Source organism: Canis lupus (assembly GCF_048164855.1).
Source record: "Canis lupus baileyi chromosome 1 unlocalized genomic scaffold, mCanLup2.hap1 SUPER_1_unloc_2, whole genome shotgun sequence".
Classification (NCBI taxonomy): Eukaryota; Metazoa; Chordata; class Mammalia; order Carnivora; family Canidae; genus Canis; species Canis lupus.
The window spans coordinates 375,439-392,835 of record NW_027326403.1 but is presented as its reverse complement, the minus strand read 5'-3'; the positions used below and the strand labels follow the sequence as shown (position 1 = coordinate 392,835).

At 50.9% G+C, this 17,397-nt stretch overlaps 1 protein-coding gene and 1 long non-coding RNA gene across 5 annotated transcripts; one reads left to right on the top strand and one right to left on the bottom strand.

Annotated features, from left to right (window-relative positions):
* The first annotated feature begins 95 nt into the window (after window positions 1-95).
* On the top strand, window positions 96-5,536 carry LOC140629177 (uncharacterized). The gene is made up of 3 exons (XR_012027032.1): window positions 96-985; window positions 2,608-2,748; window positions 3,029-5,536. It is a non-coding gene; the product is annotated as an uncharacterized lncRNA (long non-coding RNA).
* HSPBP1 (HSPA (Hsp70) binding protein 1) lies at window positions 3,602-16,682 on the bottom strand. 4 transcript variants are annotated; one of them, XM_072818707.1, is made up of 8 exons: window positions 16,590-16,682; window positions 15,802-16,096; window positions 13,520-13,724; window positions 11,303-11,527; window positions 7,784-7,939; window positions 7,575-7,671; window positions 6,947-7,058; window positions 3,602-3,903 (listed from the first exon to the last, which is right to left on the bottom strand). In XM_072818707.1, exons 2-8 carry the CDS (start codon window positions 16,003-16,005, stop codon window positions 3,829-3,831), a joined length of 1,074 nt encoding a protein of 357 aa, XP_072674808.1. In that variant the 5' UTR covers window positions 16,006-16,096; window positions 16,590-16,682; the 3' UTR covers window positions 3,602-3,828. The 4 variants fall into 4 exon arrangements, with proteins under 4 accessions (XP_072674808.1, XP_072674807.1, XP_072674806.1 ...); XM_072818706.1 differs by lacking the exon at window positions 16,590-16,682 and adding an exon at window positions 16,442-16,583 and having other exon boundaries at window positions 15,802-16,099; XM_072818705.1 differs by lacking the exon at window positions 16,590-16,682 and adding an exon at window positions 16,442-16,583.
* Between the last annotated feature and the right edge of the window lie 715 nt (window positions 16,683-17,397).

Genomic DNA, 17,397 nt, shown 5'->3' with positions numbered 1-17,397 from the left:
TGCGCGGAAGCCGCGCGCCCAGGACCGGCAGTGCGCGTGCGCTTGGGGGCCCGGCCGCTCCCCACCCGGCCAACTAGCCCACGGCCCCAGATGCGCTTGCGCTGGTTTGGGCCAAGGCTCTCTCCCCGAATAAACCCAGACAACCTAATGCGCAGGCGCCGTGTTCCTCTACGACTCCGTTCCAATGTCCAGAGATAATTCTGCTCCAGGATTTCTCTACCCGCTTGCTCCTGGAAATCTGTTCGCTACTCGGTCTCGTCAGATTATAATCCTGCTTCGGCTGGGGTCCAGCTCCTGGGGAATCCATAGCAGGTTTTCTCCCCAGCCGAAGTTGCGCGGTCCGCTCCCGCGCAGTTCTCGACCTTGTGTGCTGCACGCGCTTACCCAGGCTTTGTCTTCCTGTTGCCTCAGTTTCCCCAGCTTTCATGCCCCCCCCCGCCCATGTTACAAGCCCACTGTAAGGATCAGACGACTGAGTGTGTGTACTGACAACTTTCATTTTTTTAACCTGCTCACACTTATTTCAGAGACACTTTACTGAATCGTATGCTTAAGTACATTTTCCTGTTCTGTTTGTTCTCTATTTCAAGGATGCCAGTTATGCATTTGTCCTTCACATCTCTTAATTTCTCTCTGGTTGCTTTAATCTTTGTCATTTCCACCTGTATGTACTTATTATCACATGTCTCTTCCGGTACCTTGCTATTTCCAGGGTACGGGATGCACGGGATGTTTTTTGATCCTTGTTATCAGCCACCGACTGCCGTGTGACAGTCACCACCTCGGCAGCATGTGTCAGGTTCGCAGCCTGGAGCTGCCGTTGTAAAGGGTGGCAAGGCTCGTTCTTACCATGTCTCTTATATTCTGGCACCACAGGCTACCTAGAGCACCATCTCATACGGAAAGGCAGAAGCATCCGAGTCAAGCCTGTTAGCACGTTACACAGCCTAGGTTGCCTCTTACCTGCCACCATCCGTTGGTCACAGTAAGTCACATGATCAATACCAAAGTCATGGGGCAGGAATTGACTCTCCACAGCCCACGGGTTGGGACAGTACTCTTCCGGAGGTGGAATGGGAGGAAGCAAATATTTTCCTGAGCGAGCCACCACAGCCCTCTGTTTCCTTAGTTTGCCTATTTTACCTTTTCATCTTTGAGGTTTTGTTCTTTTTTTTTTTTTTTTTTTTTAGGTTTTATTATTTATTTATTCATGAGAGACACACAGAGAGGCAGAGATATAGGCAGAGGGAGTAGTCACAGAGAGCCCAATACAGGACTCGATCCTGGATCCCGGAATCACGCCCCCTTAGCTAAAGGCAGACTCTCAACCGCTGAGCCACCTAGGTATCCCGAGGGTTTGTCTTAAAATGGACTCAAGCTCCTATTGTTACTCGGCTTGAAACAATGGTGAGGCATTTCCTTCTCTTCCTTGAGTCTTTTCCTCTGTCACGTTCTTTTGTCTTCTACTCAGCATTTTGCTTCTTTCCCAGTATGCTTGCACAGCTGCATATTATTTTAACATAGAGCTCAGGAACTGAGGGACATGGAGTAGCCATATTCAACCACCAAGTGAAACCTGAGATATTGACATGGTCAGTCTGGATGCTGCAGGGGCTCTAAGGAATGAAACCTGTCTCCACCCTCTCAGAACTCACAGGTTGACCATACTGTGTGGGACCGAGGAAATTTAACAAAAATCCCCTACCCCTGGACAAGCAGAGCAGGACTGACTCCATTTTGTGCTGCAACGGCCTTGTGCTGACCTGCTTATTGCTTAGGGCGCTGCCCCACCCTAGTCAAACCGCAGGGCACACCCTAATCGGAAATCGGCTCAGTGATAGGCCAGTTCAAATGGATACTTTAGGGTAAAATGTAATTCAATCGGCCATGACTGTGCAACTTTCTGCATATCCCATTGGCCACTGGTCCCTATAAAGCTGCTACACCTCTTAGTCTTGGGGTCCAAATCCCTGCTCTGCTGTGTTGGGTGTACTTGGACCCAAGCTCAAGCTTGTAAATAAACCCTCGTGTGTTTGCATCGGTGTCGGCTCCTCCTCGGCAATCTCGGGCACAACAACTGGTATGTGTATTAGAAATGGAAGGGGTGGGGTACGTAGGTGGCTCAGGTAAGTGTAGGACTCTTGGTTCTGGCTCAGGTCATGATCTTATGGGTCATGGGATTGACCCCAGCCAGTTTTGTGCTCAGTGGGAACTCTGCTTGAAATTCTCTCCCTCTCTCCCTCTGCGCCTCCGTCACTTGCACGTGCATGTATGCACATACGCGCTCTCTAATAAATCTTTAAAAAATTGGAAGAGGGACGCTTGGGTGGCTCAGTGGTTTAGTGCCTGCCTTAGGCCCAGGGCGTGATCCTGGACTCCCAGGTTTGAATCCCACATCGGGCTCCCTACAGGGAGCCTGCTTCTCCCTCTGCCTGTGTCTCTGCCTCTCTGTCTGTGTCTCTCATGAATAAATAAAATTTTTAAAAAAATTGGAAGGGACTTCTTAAAGTGTCTGGTGGGAACACCCATTCCCCATTGTCCACATTTCCATGTAAAGGAACTTCAACCATTTAGTGTGTCTTCTTCTGGCCTCTCCACCCCTTCCAGGGGCTGAGGAACAATGTGCCAGGTTGGATGGGCATCGTGGCTCACCCCAGCTCCCCCTCTCATAGCCAGCCTACCCAGGGTCTGGCCTGCTGCACCCAGAGGAAGGCCTGTGTGTATCCAGTGCTGCCTGTGACCGGAGAGGTAACCCTGTCTAATGCAAGACTAAAGCCATTTCTTCTGATCGCTAATGGTAATAAAGGTGATACTTTATCTTCAATTCTCAAATCCTGTACCTACCTCTTGATTTATGCTGAATTTGGGAAGAAGGGTTGAAAATAACTGGTCCCTCCCAAATCCCTGGAGTACAAGTAAATTACACATGAGAGGAATTCATCCACATCAAATGCAGCTAGGAAACCAGAATACGGGAGGAGGCGCACAGCTTTACCTGAAACATAGGTTTGTTAACTTTTGCCCGCAGTTCAACCACCTGGGCTGATTCCTCGTCTGAAGATCAGCAGCGGCTGCAAATGATGAAACCACCTTCAGCTAACTGACAAGGAATTCATGAAAGGAGCTGAGGCGTGTCTTACCACCCTAATCTCTGAGACAGCTGGAGATGGTGTGGTGCTTTGCAGTTGGTCGAAAGGAGGCCCAAGCTCCTGGCACACACACACCCTCGGTGCCCGGGCTCCCACCACCACTGCCCAGAAGCCTGCGCTGAGCTTTAATTGGCTGAGCTGAGGTCACATAATGCACCTCCGCATGGGATACTGGGAAATAACGTGGCTTCCGCCTCAGGGCAGGCTGCCTGAGTGCTAAATTTGAGGGTTCTTCAAACGGAGAAGCAGGGGTGGATGAGTGAACCGGAAGGAAGGAGGGCGGCCCACCACCCTCCCTGTCAGGAGAGACTGCGCAGGTGAGCAACGGTGGCTCTGGATTTGAGAGCAGTGCGTTCATGTTCAAGCTTGGGCACCCCAGACCCCCTAAGATGGCACACCTTCCCAGGTAGGGCGCCCTCCAGGGGAGATGACGAAGGCCGCAGCGAAGGAGCTGGAGGAGAACACCTTTATTAGAGAACAGTGTGGACACGGAAGGGGGTACCGGGAACGCAGTGCGGAAGGGGAAAGTGCTAGCGTGAGGGGTGGAGCCCAGGGGCCGGCGCCTTCTTTAGCGAACCGGGTTAGGCCGCCCTGGCTGCGCACCAACAAGGCTCTGCTCTCCCCTGGGAGACAGGGCGCCTGGGGTTCCCACAGAGAGGGGGTGCTGAGCCACCGGGGTTCACCGATCCATGCTGTCGTCCGTCGGGCTGGAGAAACAGGTCTGTAGCAGCTTTTCGCAGAACTCCAGCTCCTCCTGGATCAGGGGGGCAAGAGCAGGAGCTCTGAGTGCACAGGCGGGGCGGCTTCCAACATGCTCGGCACCGAGATAGCCTCTCTGTCCTCCCCAGTGCTGGCCCCAGAAGCCTCCAGGGGTTCTCTGACTCAAGCTAAGATCCACGGCTCGCTGTTTCCTTTCTCATCTGTACCTGGATTACTGAACCAGAATGAGGGCCTCCCAGTGTCTCTGATACCCCACTGGTCTGTCCTCACCTCAGCCCCTTGGGCTCTTCATTTCCCCAGGTATGACCGACCCCTACTAATCCCCACTTAAAATTAGAACCTTCCACAGGTACAAATCCCGGAAACCAAGAAAGAAGCACTCCTAGGTTGGGCCACATGAACATAAAAGGTTTCTGCATGGCAAAAAGAAGCCAGAAACAAAAAGAAAAGAAAAACAATTTGAAAAATATTCGCAACTTGTCGGAAAAGGCTAACATATTTAATACTTCAAGAACTTTAATATATTGATTGAAAAAAAAAAAACTCACCACCCAGTAGATAAATGGGCAAAGGATATGAACAATTCACAGGAAAGGAAAGCTCTCCAACTTTCCTCCAGGGAGAAACGCAAATATAAACTGATTAGAATACCACTTTTTACCAATCAGCTTGGAAAAAAAAGGTCAAATGGCTTGAGGTACTTTTGAGCACCTTCACAGTTGGAGAGTCAACTGGTTCAGCCTTTACAGAGAGCAACCAGGCAATAGCTAGCAAAAATGGCCCTAAGCTGTATAACTTCATCCTTAACCTACCTTAATCCAGCTTTTCCCCTTTTGCAAACTATTCTATAGACATACTCACACATCTAAAGAAACCTATGTAAAGGTTTATTCTTTCAGCAGAGTTGGTAGCAGCAGAGAGGGGTCATGACACGAAAACAGCAACCTACCTTGCAGCCATGGCTGCCCACACACAACACACTCCTTCTGCACTCTTCCCTGAGATATTATGAAAGGGAACGAGGCAAGGAGTGACAAAGTGGTCAGGACAAGTAGATTTTACACGGAAGGAAGGTAGAAAGGAAGAATATATACACACATTTGCTTATGTGCACAGACTATCTTAGGAAGGCCACACACAGAAGTGGGGAAGGTACGGGGTGATTAGGGGCAGGGGCAGCAGGGAGACTTCTCACTTTTGACCTTCCTATGCATCTGGAACTTTGAACCACATGACCACAGGACCTTTTCATGAGAAGGCATTCATGAAATTTAACACTTCAATTTACCTACAAAAATACTTACAAAAGAGTTAGAAAAAAGAACTAAGTCACGATAGAATCACCTTACAGAATACCATCCCAATTGCATTGTTCAGTTATGCTAGAGTTAAAGCAGACCTCTACTTAAGTATCTGGAAAGATTTCCAAGACACAGACACATAGGAAAGAAGGCCATATGAAGAGACTGGAGTGGCATATCACTAAGCCAGGGAATGCCAAGGAATGCCAGCAACTACTGGCAGCTGGAAGAGGAAGGATTCTTCCCTAGAACCATCAGAGGGAGCATGGCCCTGCAGACACTTTGACTTCAGACTCCTAGTCCCAAGAACTGCAAGAGAATGCATTTCTGTGCTAAGCCACCTGGTCTATAGTAGTGTTACAGCAGCCATCAGTACCGAAAATATCACTGCCCAGCCTTCTCTGTTCCCTCACAGGTTGTTTCCTTCACTGTAGTTATAACTTCCTGCTGTCAAACTATACAAAACAATGTTAAATTACACAGATACAAATATTGCATGTACTATACATGCATATACACACACACATACACACACTAGGTATTTGTAAATACATGCTTCTGTTTATTTGTCTACATGTTTCTCTATCACCCCTGGAAGCCCTGAGAACCAAGACTGTATCTTTTTTGCTCCTCATCAAATCCCCCAATGCCCATATCCAGGCCTGGCACGTGGGTAAGCTGCCCCTGACGAATGGAGGGATGGAAGGATGAGGTTTTCACAGGTGTATTCTTATGTCTAAACTTTTCACATGGCACACTTCTAAGAACTGGAATTTATTATATGATAATTATATATTATATGATACCCCAATAAAGTTGCTAAAGTTTTTTTGGAAGAAAAAAAAGGAGTGCTGGTCACTTTGCTGGAGGTGTCCCTCAACAGTGGGCCCTGGCATCACCTGCCCAGGGTCTGGCATGCCAGTGGCGCAGAGAATGAATGTCCCAAGACAGCAACAATTGACGTGCTCCCCAGCTGAAAGCCCAGGCTAGGCCAGGCTTAACCCGTGGGCACAACCCATGGGCATGTTTTCCACGTGTCCTTGTGATGAGGTTGGGGCAGGCACCTGGGGTTGAGCAGTGTGCCTCTCCTGGCCCTCCCTGCTCCTCAATCCTGGCACCTCTCTGGAAATGCTCGACAGGGTCACAGAGGAATGGACTCAGTAGAACAGAAGTCCTGGGAGGGTAGCACGTCTGCCATGCTCAGCTTTGCTAAAGCACCAACATCTGGGTGCTACTTAATCATCAGTTAGCTAAATCACTTCATTGTTTAGATAACTAAACAACTATATGAATATTCATTCAGTTGCTCTTTATCACTAATTTGTTACTAATTACCTAATTATCTGAATTATCACTTGTTACTGATCTATTTAAATATCTAATGAGCTATTTATTACTTGTTATTTATTATCTAATTAAATATCTGAGTTGTTTATCTATTTGCTACTCATTATCTACTTAATTACTTACTTTTTATTTAATCAAATATTAAATTGGTTACCTTTTATTACTGATTTATCAGTCTAATAAAAATAATTATTAAGTATCTGATAGGATGTAAACACTTATAAAGTTTAGCTAATAAATAACTTCATTAAGCCCTTAAAACACTCCAATTCATCATTCTCCCGCTGGCCTGTGGTGTTCATACAGCATGAGGCACAGGGGAGGGGGCAGTAAATGTCTGCTGGATGGATGGCAGAAGAAACACAGGAACGAAGAGACAAGGAGACAAACGTATGGATGAAAAGACCACACAGGCCCCGTGGGCAGTACCTGATACTCCTCGTGCTGCTGCAGCAGCTGGCAGCGGTGGCGGAGGAGCTCCTCCAGGCCCAGCTCGGGCTCCCGGCACTCCCGCACGCCCTGGGGGAAGTCTGTCACCAGGCTGTAGGAACAAAAGAGCAATCCTCAGGACCTTCAAAGGTGCGCCCTTGCACTGCTCCCACAGGAGCCCCAGGCAAGACAGTTCCCCAGCTCAGTTTCCCCATCTGCAATACAAATTTCACAGGGTCCCCACCCACATCAGGGCCTACAGTGAGATGCGTACAAAACAAGGCACCTAGCACAGAGCCTGGCCTGGAGCCCACTCCACACACCAGAGCTGCCACCTGCTCAATTGTGTCTGTCATCTTTTCCAGACGCTAATCTGCTAGTTCTGGGTGCAGGGGGAGCGGGGTCAGAAAGACTCTCCCTCTCCTCCCAGGCTATTGTGTCAGCCCCCTACACACGAGGAAACTAATGCCCAGGGAGCGCCAGCACTCAGTCCTGCCCCCTTGGTGGGAAAGGCCTGAACTCCTGAATCCTAGAAGGGAGGAGGCTGGAGGGCTGTAGCCCAGTGATGTCAGCCTGAAAAATGGGAGCACCTGCCCCAGGCCTCGTCCTCTCAGAGGCCCCAGCATACCTGCACAGGGCTCCAAGCACATGCTCATGGAAGGGGCTGTGTTCTGTCCGGATCAGGGCCACCAGCTGCTGGACCATCCCCATGGAGCACAGAGTCCCTGGGGGAAGGGGCTTGGGGGTCAGAGGGGTGGTCCACACCCCTCCCCAGGCACACCCCTCCCCCACCCTCCCTTGGGCATTGTCCTGGGCCCCCTGCCCTGGCCGCCCCACCTTTGTGTTCAGGGTGGCCCACCAGCAGGTTCTGCAGCAGGAATGCCGACTTGACCTTGAGCTTTTGCACCTGCTGCTGCATGGCCCGCATCAACACAGAGAAGCCATCCAGGCGAAGGAACTGCAGCAGCCCCACCTCCTGCTCCCGGACCAGGCCTGACAGGAAGGGGGGGAGAGAGAGAGAGAGAGAGAGAGGCCTCAAGGTCACCATTGTCACCACGAGCCTCACCACTATCACTTTCAACTACTATGGGCCTGGGTTTCATAAGCACAATATTTTTTTAAAGCATTGTTTTACTGAGATATAATTAACATAGACTATTAGAAGAAAATTTTGCCCCGTCCCTCCCCAATCCTGCTCTGGCTCTTGGTATGTCTGGGGAACTGAGGCTGTCTACCCTTTGTGGCCAAGCCTCCCAAGGTCTGTCTGTCCACCTATCTCCTCAGTTTTGGACATGATCTTCCTGATGTCACCTGCTCCAGGACTCTTTCTCTCACCTTTACTAGAGTTCCTTCCCAGCTTCCCTGTTCTTTTTCCCAGGGCCAAACTGTGACATAAATATATACCTGGTCTTTGCCCCCATTCCTGACAGTAAGCTCTTCAAACCCGCGGAGCTTCCTGGGTGATAAGAGCATCTTTTGTTCCAGTGAGGTGACTCCAGGTGGGCTCCTGGACAGGGTTTACTTCTCAGAAATACCAAGCCATGATTAGAAACTTGGAACCTCCAGCCCCACCTCCCAACCTCCAGAAAGGAGAGGGACGAGAGTGGAATTAATGATCCATTATGTGCACAGGAGGAAGCCTCCACAAGATTCCCTAAACGGTGGGGTTCACAGACCTTCTGGGTTAGTGAACACGTCCTTGTACCAGAAGGATGGCACACCCCAACTCAGGGACAGATGTTCCTGTGCTCGGGACCCTTCTAGACCTCGTCCTATACACTGCTTCATCTGGCTGTTCATATCTTTTTTTTTTTTTTAAGATTTATTTAGGGGATCCATAGGTGGCTCAGGGGTTTAGCGCCGCCTTCAGCCCAGGGCGTGATCCTAGAGACCCAGGATCGAGTCCCACGTCAGGCTCCCTGCATGGAGCCTTTTCCCTCTGCCTGTGTCTCTGCCTCTTTCTCTTCCTGTCTCTCATGAATAAATAAATAAAAATCTTAAAAAAAAATTTATTTATTCATGAGAGAGAGAGAGAGAGAGAGAGGCAGAGACATATGCTGAGGAAGAAGCAGGCGCCTCACAGGGAGCCCGATGCGGGGCTCAATCCCAGATCCCGGGATCACCACCTGAGCCAAAGGCAGGCATCTAACAACTGAGCCACCCAGGTGTCCCTGTTCATATCTTTTATAGTAAGCCACTAAACATAAATATTCCTCTGAGTTCTGTAGCTATTCTAGCAAAGTATCAAACCTGAGAAGTGGATCATGGCAATGCCCAATATATAGCCAGTAGCTAATAAGTACAGGAAGCTCTAATTTCTTTTTTTCTTTTTTTTTTTTTAAGGAAACTCCAGCCCCAACATGGGGCTCAAACTCCCAACGCTGAGATCAAAAGTTGCATACTCCATGACTGAGCGAGCCAGGAGCCCCCAGAAGGCCCAAACTTTCCACTGGTGTCTGCAGGAGGGACCGTCTCTTAGAACTGAGTCCTTAACCTGTGGAGATGTGCCAACTCTGAGTAGTCAGTGTCAGAATGGAACTGCAGAATGCCCAGTTGGGTGTCCAGAGAATTGGAAAACTGACTTATGTAAACTCCTGCACACACATTTGGTGTCACAAATGTCATGAGTGAAAGAAACAGGTTTTCCTCCAACTTGAAACAGATGACACAGGGCTGCCATAGGACCCAGCAATTCCAACCGCAGGTGTGTACACCCAGAAGACAGGAAAACACACGTCCATGCAAAAACTTGTCCACGTGGTTCACAGCAGCACAATTCTCACAGCCAGAGGTAGAAACCACTTGATGCCCAACCAATCAACTGATGAATGGATAAACAAAATGTGGTCCCTTTATAAGTGACATATTACTCAACCATAGAAAGGCATGAAGCATTGGCACAGGTTATAAATGCAGATGAAGCTGGAAAACATCATGATCAGTAAAAGAAGCCAGACACACACAAAAGGCCACATGGTGGACACATCCAGAGCAGGCAAATCTGTGGAGATGATAAGCAGACTGGTGGCTGCCTGCAAGGGCTGGAGGGAGGGGGTGAGGCAGGACTCCTAACAGGAATGCAGCTTCTTTTTTTTTTTTTTTTTTTTAAATTTTTATTTATTTATGATAGTTACACACACACAGAGAGAGAGAGAGGCACAGAGACACAGGCAGAAGGAGAAGCAGGCTCCATGCACCGGGAGCCTGACGTGGGATTCGATCCCGGGTCTCCAGGATCGCGCCCTGGGCCAAAGGCAGGCGCTAAACCGCTGCGCCACCCAGGGATCCCGAGGAATGCAGCTTCTTTTGGGAGTGGGGGAAATGTTCTGGAGTTAAGACAGTGGTCATGGCCACCACACAACCTACTGAATATGCTAAATTGTACATGTTAAAAAGATAAACTCTATAGCCTGTGAATTCTATCTCCATAAGGCTTATTTAAAAAGGAAACAGTAGGGATCCCTGGGTGGCGCAGCGGTTTGGCACCTGCCTTTGGCCCCTGCCTTTGGCCCAGGGCACGATCCTGGAGACCTGGGATCGAATCCCATGTCGGGCTCCCGGTGCATGGAGCCTGCTTCTCCCTCTGCCTATGTCTCTGCCTCTCTCTCTCTCTCTATCTCTGTGACTATCACAAATAAATAAAAATGAAAAATAAAATAAAATAAAATAAAATAAAATAAAATAAAATAAAATAAAATATTAAAAAAAGAAAAAAAGGAAACAGTATCAAAAAAAAGAAGAAAACGGCCAGTGGGGGCCTCCAGCATGGCACACACACAGACAGGAGCCCAACCCACAGTTAAGAACATTCCCTGGGCTCAAACCCCACATCTGCATGTCCTTGCAGGGTGCCCCAGGCTGTCACCCGGTCCCTCCTCTAGGTGGATTTGGTCTCCCTACCTCAGAGGCTGTGCATATGAACTAAACAAGTTAACACTCTCGCAGGGCCTGGCATGGGGCCTGGCATAGAGTGCCCCACAGGCACTGGAATCATCCTCGTCCTGGCACCTGTTGCCCAGGAGGCAGCCATTAGTATCTCTAACAGGTAGAGAGGCTGGGGTGCCGCTTAACACCCCATTACACACAAGATGGCCCCCTCCTTACCATGAGTGTCAACAGCACTGAGGCCAAGAACCCTAATGCACATGAAGCACATAAGCTGAGTGGTGCACCTATGTCATCAGAATCTGGCTCTCTGACAAACGAGGGGTTGGCTGGCTCACCACCCTGTCCCCAGTCTCCAGCACAGTCTTAACTGGCTATGGGAATAAATAAACAATTATGGCTCCCCTCCATCTGCCCCTGAGCAGATGCCAGCAGGGCCCCTGCCCCTCCCTGGCTGCCCCAGACACTCACAGGAGATGGCAAAGAGGGCCTTCACGCGCACCAAGTCACAGGGGTCCCGGTCAAGCAGCCTCAGCAACTTGCGCAGGGCACCCAGGCCCAGCACTTGCTCCTGGATGGCTGCCACATTCTGGCTGCATGTGCCGATGAGCTGTGCTGCTCGCCACCTCAGCCCTGCAGGCCCTGCCTCCAGGTAGCGGCCCACCAGCAGGTGCATGCCTGACAGCTGGCAGAAGTCTGTGCAGAGAGAGGAGAGATGAAAGTCCAGGTGGAATGGGCTGACTTATGCACCACCCCCCACCCAAAATCCACATGTTGAAGCCCCAACCACTTGGGTGTCTCAGAATGTGACTATATTTGAAGATAGTCCTTGTAAGAGATCATCCAGGTAAAGTGAGGTCATCGGGATAGGTCCTAATCCTCGCAGTAAGACTGATGTCCTCATAAGAAAAGATCAGGACACAGACACACAGGGAAAACCGTGTGAAGACACAGGGAGAGGGCAGCCATCTGCAGGCCAAGGAGAGAGCGCAGGAGAAACCAGCCCTGCCCACACCTGGGTCTCAGAACCCTGAGAAAATACATTGTGTTTCAACCCCCGAGGCAGTCAGCCCTCACAAGTGAACACAGCAAGTGAGGCCAGAGGGGTGGGCTGGCTCCCAGAGCCTGCCTCAAGTGCAGGATCCGTCAAGCACCCAACCAGAGGTCCCTCCAGGGCCAGCATGCCTCAAAAACACCAGCATTCAGGCGGTTAGGGTTCCAGAATCCAGCACACTACATCCCAGTACCAACCCCCAATCTTTGTGACAATCAGAACACCCCTATGGGAGAACAGTACACTAGACCAGGGCTCGGCAAACTACAACCCACCACTTGTTTCTGTCAATAAGGTGGTAACCAGCGAACTTGGCAGTTCCTCAAAAAGTTAAACACAGAGTTATCATGGGTCCACTCCTACATAAATATCTTAAACCACAGAAAGCAGAGACTCCAATAGACACTTGTACCAATGTTCAAAGCAGCATTATTCTCAATAACCAAAGGGGGAAAGGACCCAAATGCCCATCAGTTGCAAACAGATAAAAAAAACATGAGGTCAGGGCAGCCCCGGTGGCTCAGCAGTTTAAGCGCCACCTTTAGTCCAGGGCATGATCCTGGAGACCCAGGATCATGTCCCACATCAGGCTTCCTGCATGGAGCCTGCTTCTCCCTCTGCCTGTGTCTCTGCCTCTCTCTCTCTCTCTCTCTCTCTCTCTGATGAATAAATAAATAAAAATCTTTAAAAAAAAAAAAAAAAAAACATGAGGTCAATCCACACGATGGAGGACTAGCCATTCAGAAGAATAAAGCTACAATACAGGCTACAATGTGAGAGAACCTTGAAGATGTCACACTCAGGGAAGCCAGTCACAAGAGATCACGTACTCCACGATTCCATTTATGTGAAACATCCAGAAAAGACACGTCCACACCCTCCACAGCTACATCATGCCCCTCCAAAAGAAATGGAGGATGCTAAAAAAAAAAAAAGAAAAAGAAAAAGAAAAAGAAATGGGGGATGCTGACCTTCTATCAGCTCCTCGGCACTTAGGACAAAACCCACAGCACCTACTTCAGCCTGCAAGGCCTTGCATACCCAGCAGCACCTCCTACCTCTTGCCCCTCCCTCACTGCATTCTGTCATGCTGGCCTTACTGCTGTTCCTGCACATATAAGGCATGTATGTGTACCTCAGGGCCTTTGTATTGGCCTATTCCCTCTGCCTGTTATGTTTTTCTCATGGCTATTCCCATAACCTGCTCATTCACTCCAGGTCTCTAATCAAATGGCACCCCTTGGGGAGGCCTTCCCTGACCATGCTGCCCAGAACCACCTCCTCATTCATATTCTAGGCAGTGACAGTGCAGTCCCAAGAGACAAGGGAGAAATGACCAGTTTTGGAAAATGTCACGAAGGTAGACCTGATACCAGCCAGGCTGGTGGGGTAAGTGAAAGTCCCTTCCTGGTGGCAAGGGGACCAACCAGGAAGAGATAGGACAGTCCCATCTGGGGCCTGAGTTGAAGCCAGACAGGAGAGGGAGACGCTGGAGGCTGGAAGGGTGGGGAAGAGTCCGATGGTGTGGTCCCCAAGAGAAAAGACAAGGGCTGAGCCACAGCAGGACATGGGGCTGAGAAGGAAGAAAGAGCCAGAGGATGCTGAGGGGCAGCCGTGGGTGGGCCCAGGTATACCTGCAGCATTATCCATGTTTTCACACAGGTCGGCCAGCAGCTCCAGGGCCCCCTCGCGTTCCTGCTGGTCAGTGGCCAGTTCAGCCTCAACAGCCAAGGAGGGTATAGGCTGGGACAGCACTCGAAGACAGTTCTTCATCTGCTCGACTTCCTCCCGCTGGCCCCGGAAGGCTGCTGACACAGCCTCCTGCAGCCACTGACGCCTCTGTCAGGGCAGGAGAGTGGGGGAAAGAAACAAACCTCCATCAGTGATGAAATCATAAATAACAGTTGTTACTAATAACAGCCAACATCTGAGAGCTGACCTATCATTCCTTCAACAGCTACCCACTGGGTATCTCTTCCACTGAAAATTTTCTAGATACCAGACTTATAGAGAGACTGGGGCTATGGGGTGTGAAAAAAGGCACTCTCAGATTTCTGTCCTGAGCAACCAGAAGGAGATGAGGACAATGGTAGGAGAAGCAGGTATGGAGCAGGAGTAGTAAAGATGAGAACTCATTTTCTACCATGTTAAGTTCAAGGGCTCTATTATGCGCACAAGGTAAAATAGTGAGTAGGCTGCCTGAAGCTCAGGGAGGGGGCCCAGCCTAGACTTGGCTTTCTCAACCCTGGCTCTACTGACCCTCGGAGCTGGAGAGTTCGGGGGTTGTGGGGGAAGGGCAGTCCCATTGTTCTGCATGTTATAGAATGTTGAGAAGCATCCCTGGTCTCTACTCACTAGATGCCAGTAGCCCCCACCCCACCCCAAGTGGAACAACGAAACATGTTTCCATGCATTGCCAAATGTCCTGAGGGGGATGAAATCAGAACCAGTGGTCTAGAGATGTAAACTGGAGAGTCATCAGGGTAAATAGTCTCAACACATGAGATCACCAAGGAAGTGAGCAGAGGTAGGTACAGGAGAGCCCTGGGGTGTGCCATCATTCAGAGGCTGGGGAATGAGGAAGAGCCAACTGAGGAAAACAGGAAGGGAGAGCCAGTGAGTAAGGATGAAAACAAGGACAGTGCTCTAGAAACCAAATGAAGAAAGAAGGATGCCTGAGGGGCTCTGCATTTGAGTGTCTGCCTTCAGCTCAGGTCATGATCCCAGGATCCTGGGATCGAGTTCTGCATCAGGCTCCCTGTGAGGAGCCTGCTTCGCCCTTTGCCGATGTCTGCTTCTCTGTCTCTCTCATGAATAAATAAATTTTTAAAATCTTAAAAAAGAAAGAAAGAAACCAAATGAAGAAAGAGATCCATTGTCCAGGTGGCCAGTAAATCAAATGCTGCCTATTAGGTCAAGTAAGTTGACAGTTCAGAGCTGGCCACTAAATTTTATTTTCCCATCGGGCCTGTTAGTGCTCATATGTGGGCTCTATAGTCACAGTCCTGAACAAATTTGGCCAAGACATTCATTTTTCTGTGCCTGTTCCCATTTCATTAACCTAAAAGTTCGATGACATCATGGATGTCACTGGATTAGCACGGCATTTTGTACACTGGAAACACCATCGCCAGCTAAACACATATAACAGATGTTGCTACTCATCTCCAAGACAACCTTCCAAGTGTTACTGTCAACCCCACTTCACAGATGAGAAAACTGAGGCCCAGAAAGGTTGTGACACACAAAGGTCACACCGTCGGCCATCCACAAAGCCTTAAGTCACACCTAAATGGTCTGTCCACAGAGCCTGCACTCTTCATGAGAACAGCCTGATGCTTGCAGGAGCCCGGCCTCTCTGACGGTGTGCCCTGAGTCCTGTGTATCTTCAGAAATATCTGGTGAAGGGCAGCCCTGGTGGCTCAGCGGTTTAGTGCCGCCTTCAGCCCACGGTGTGATCCTGGACACCGGGGATCGAGTCCCACATCAGGCTCTGTGCATGGAGCCTGCTTCTCCTTCTGCCTGTGTCTCTGCCTCTGTCTCTCATGAATAAATAAATAAAATCTTAAAAAAAAAATATCTGGTGAAGTACATGTTACTAGTCTTATTGTCATCATCAGTTTGCAAATAAAGACCTTGCCATTCAGAAAGATGAAACAATATACCCAAGGTCACACAGCTGGATATTGCTGGAACCAGGATGGCAGGGTTCTGAGAATCCTCCCTCCTTCTTTACTTGCGGAGCTACTCTGCATCCCAGTGCCGTATCTGCCCTCCCAGACACTCGTGAGACCCGACCTTCAATCTACAATGACCCAGCTAGGACAAATACAGCCTACTACTCTGCCTTCACACCTAGGCGCTGCCTCTGCCCAGGGCACTCTCCCCCCAATTCATCGGGTCCCTCCATCTTTACCTCCTCACTCATGGGTTCTGGAGGGGGGTCTGGTTCCTCAGAACCCGCCGTGATAGCCATCTGCAGCAGGCCTTGAAGGTTTCGAGGGGGCAGAGGATGGCCCGAGTTCCCCGCAGAGGAGCCGCCGCCCCCGGATGAGCAGCCCTGGGAGGCTGGGGGCAGCGCCAGAGGGAGGCGGCTGCCCCCCGAGCCCTGGTCCGCCATGGGCCGTTTCTGAAGGGAAGACTGTGTTTGGGGTAGGAGGTGGTCACCGCTGAGGTAGTTCTGGCGCCCGGATGGGTCGACTCCTGGGGGTCTGCTGAGAAGGTGACGTTTTAGGAGAGCTCCGCGCCCGCCCCATGACCCCAAACCACTGTGCCCGCACCCACTTTAACCACAGCCCCGCTTTCCTTCCTTCATACCAACAGGACCCTTCCCCAAAGTCTCAGTCCCTCCTTCCTCCCTCGCAACAAGCCCCACCCACTCCACCTACCAACCCCCTCCCCCATCTCCACTAAATGCGTTCCTGTCTCTTAGCAACCCCACTGCCCTGCCTCCATAGCAACAAGCCCTCCCTTTGGACGTCTTAGCAACAAGTCTCCTCCTTCCTCTCCAAAGAGGGGAGTCAGAGAGAGGTGGACCTCACTTCCCCGGGCCTCACCTCCCCCGGGCCTCAAGTCGCCGCCGCTACTAAAGATAGAGTCGCTGCCACCTGACTCTGGTGGGCGCCGCCATTTTGACCGGAAATGCGCTGGTCTCGCCCGGAAGTTTCCGGCGCCCCCTCCCAACCTCCCAACCTGGGGCCGTACCTGAGGCTGAGACCGCGTGCCTGTCTCTTAAGCCCTTCCCACCTGGCCGGATACTGCGCTCGGCCCCGCCCCCCGCCCACGCTCAGCCTAAGCTCCGCCCCCAACCCGGATCCCGCCCCTCAGCGAGCTCCGCCCCCTCGACTTCCCTTCAAGCTCCACCCTCGCCCCGCCCCCAGTCAGCTCCGCCTCGGCCAGACCCCGCCCACACCTATGTTCCCGCCCCTCCCTGCTACCTCAAGCTCCGCCCCTATTCTAGGCCTTTCGGCCTCTCCCAGCTTAGCCCCGCCCCTGACCTAAGCCCCGCCCCGTGCTGGTGCCCGGTAGGCCCCACCCCCTCCTTGCGGGTAGTGCAGGCCCCTCACCTAGACCCCCTACCCACCTTTTCCTGGAGCCCTGGCTTGTCACCTCTAACATCTGACGTAAGCACCCTTGGCCCACCTCACCCCTCTCTTGGCTTCAGTTTCCCCAGTCGTCAAAGGGGGCTACCTGGTCCTTGCTGCAGCTCCTGTGCAGACACCTGTTACCATCCAGGCTCTAGCTCTTGGAATCCTCCCTGAGACCTGCCAGATGCATGGGAGGGGATTCTTGAAAGACGAACCTGAAGCAAAATGCCCAAACAAGGTGCCCTGGGAGGCGAGCCCACTGTGTTCTCCGCTTTTGGGGTTCAGCTTTGGGAATACGCCTGGCCTGAGAGAGGTGTTTGCCTTGAGCTGGGCTTAGAGAAAGCCCGGTCCCAGTCTCCCATTAGAGGTCCCGCCCCGTCAGGAGAAGGCTGTACTCAGCCTCCGGTGCTGGTGTTCACTGCCAG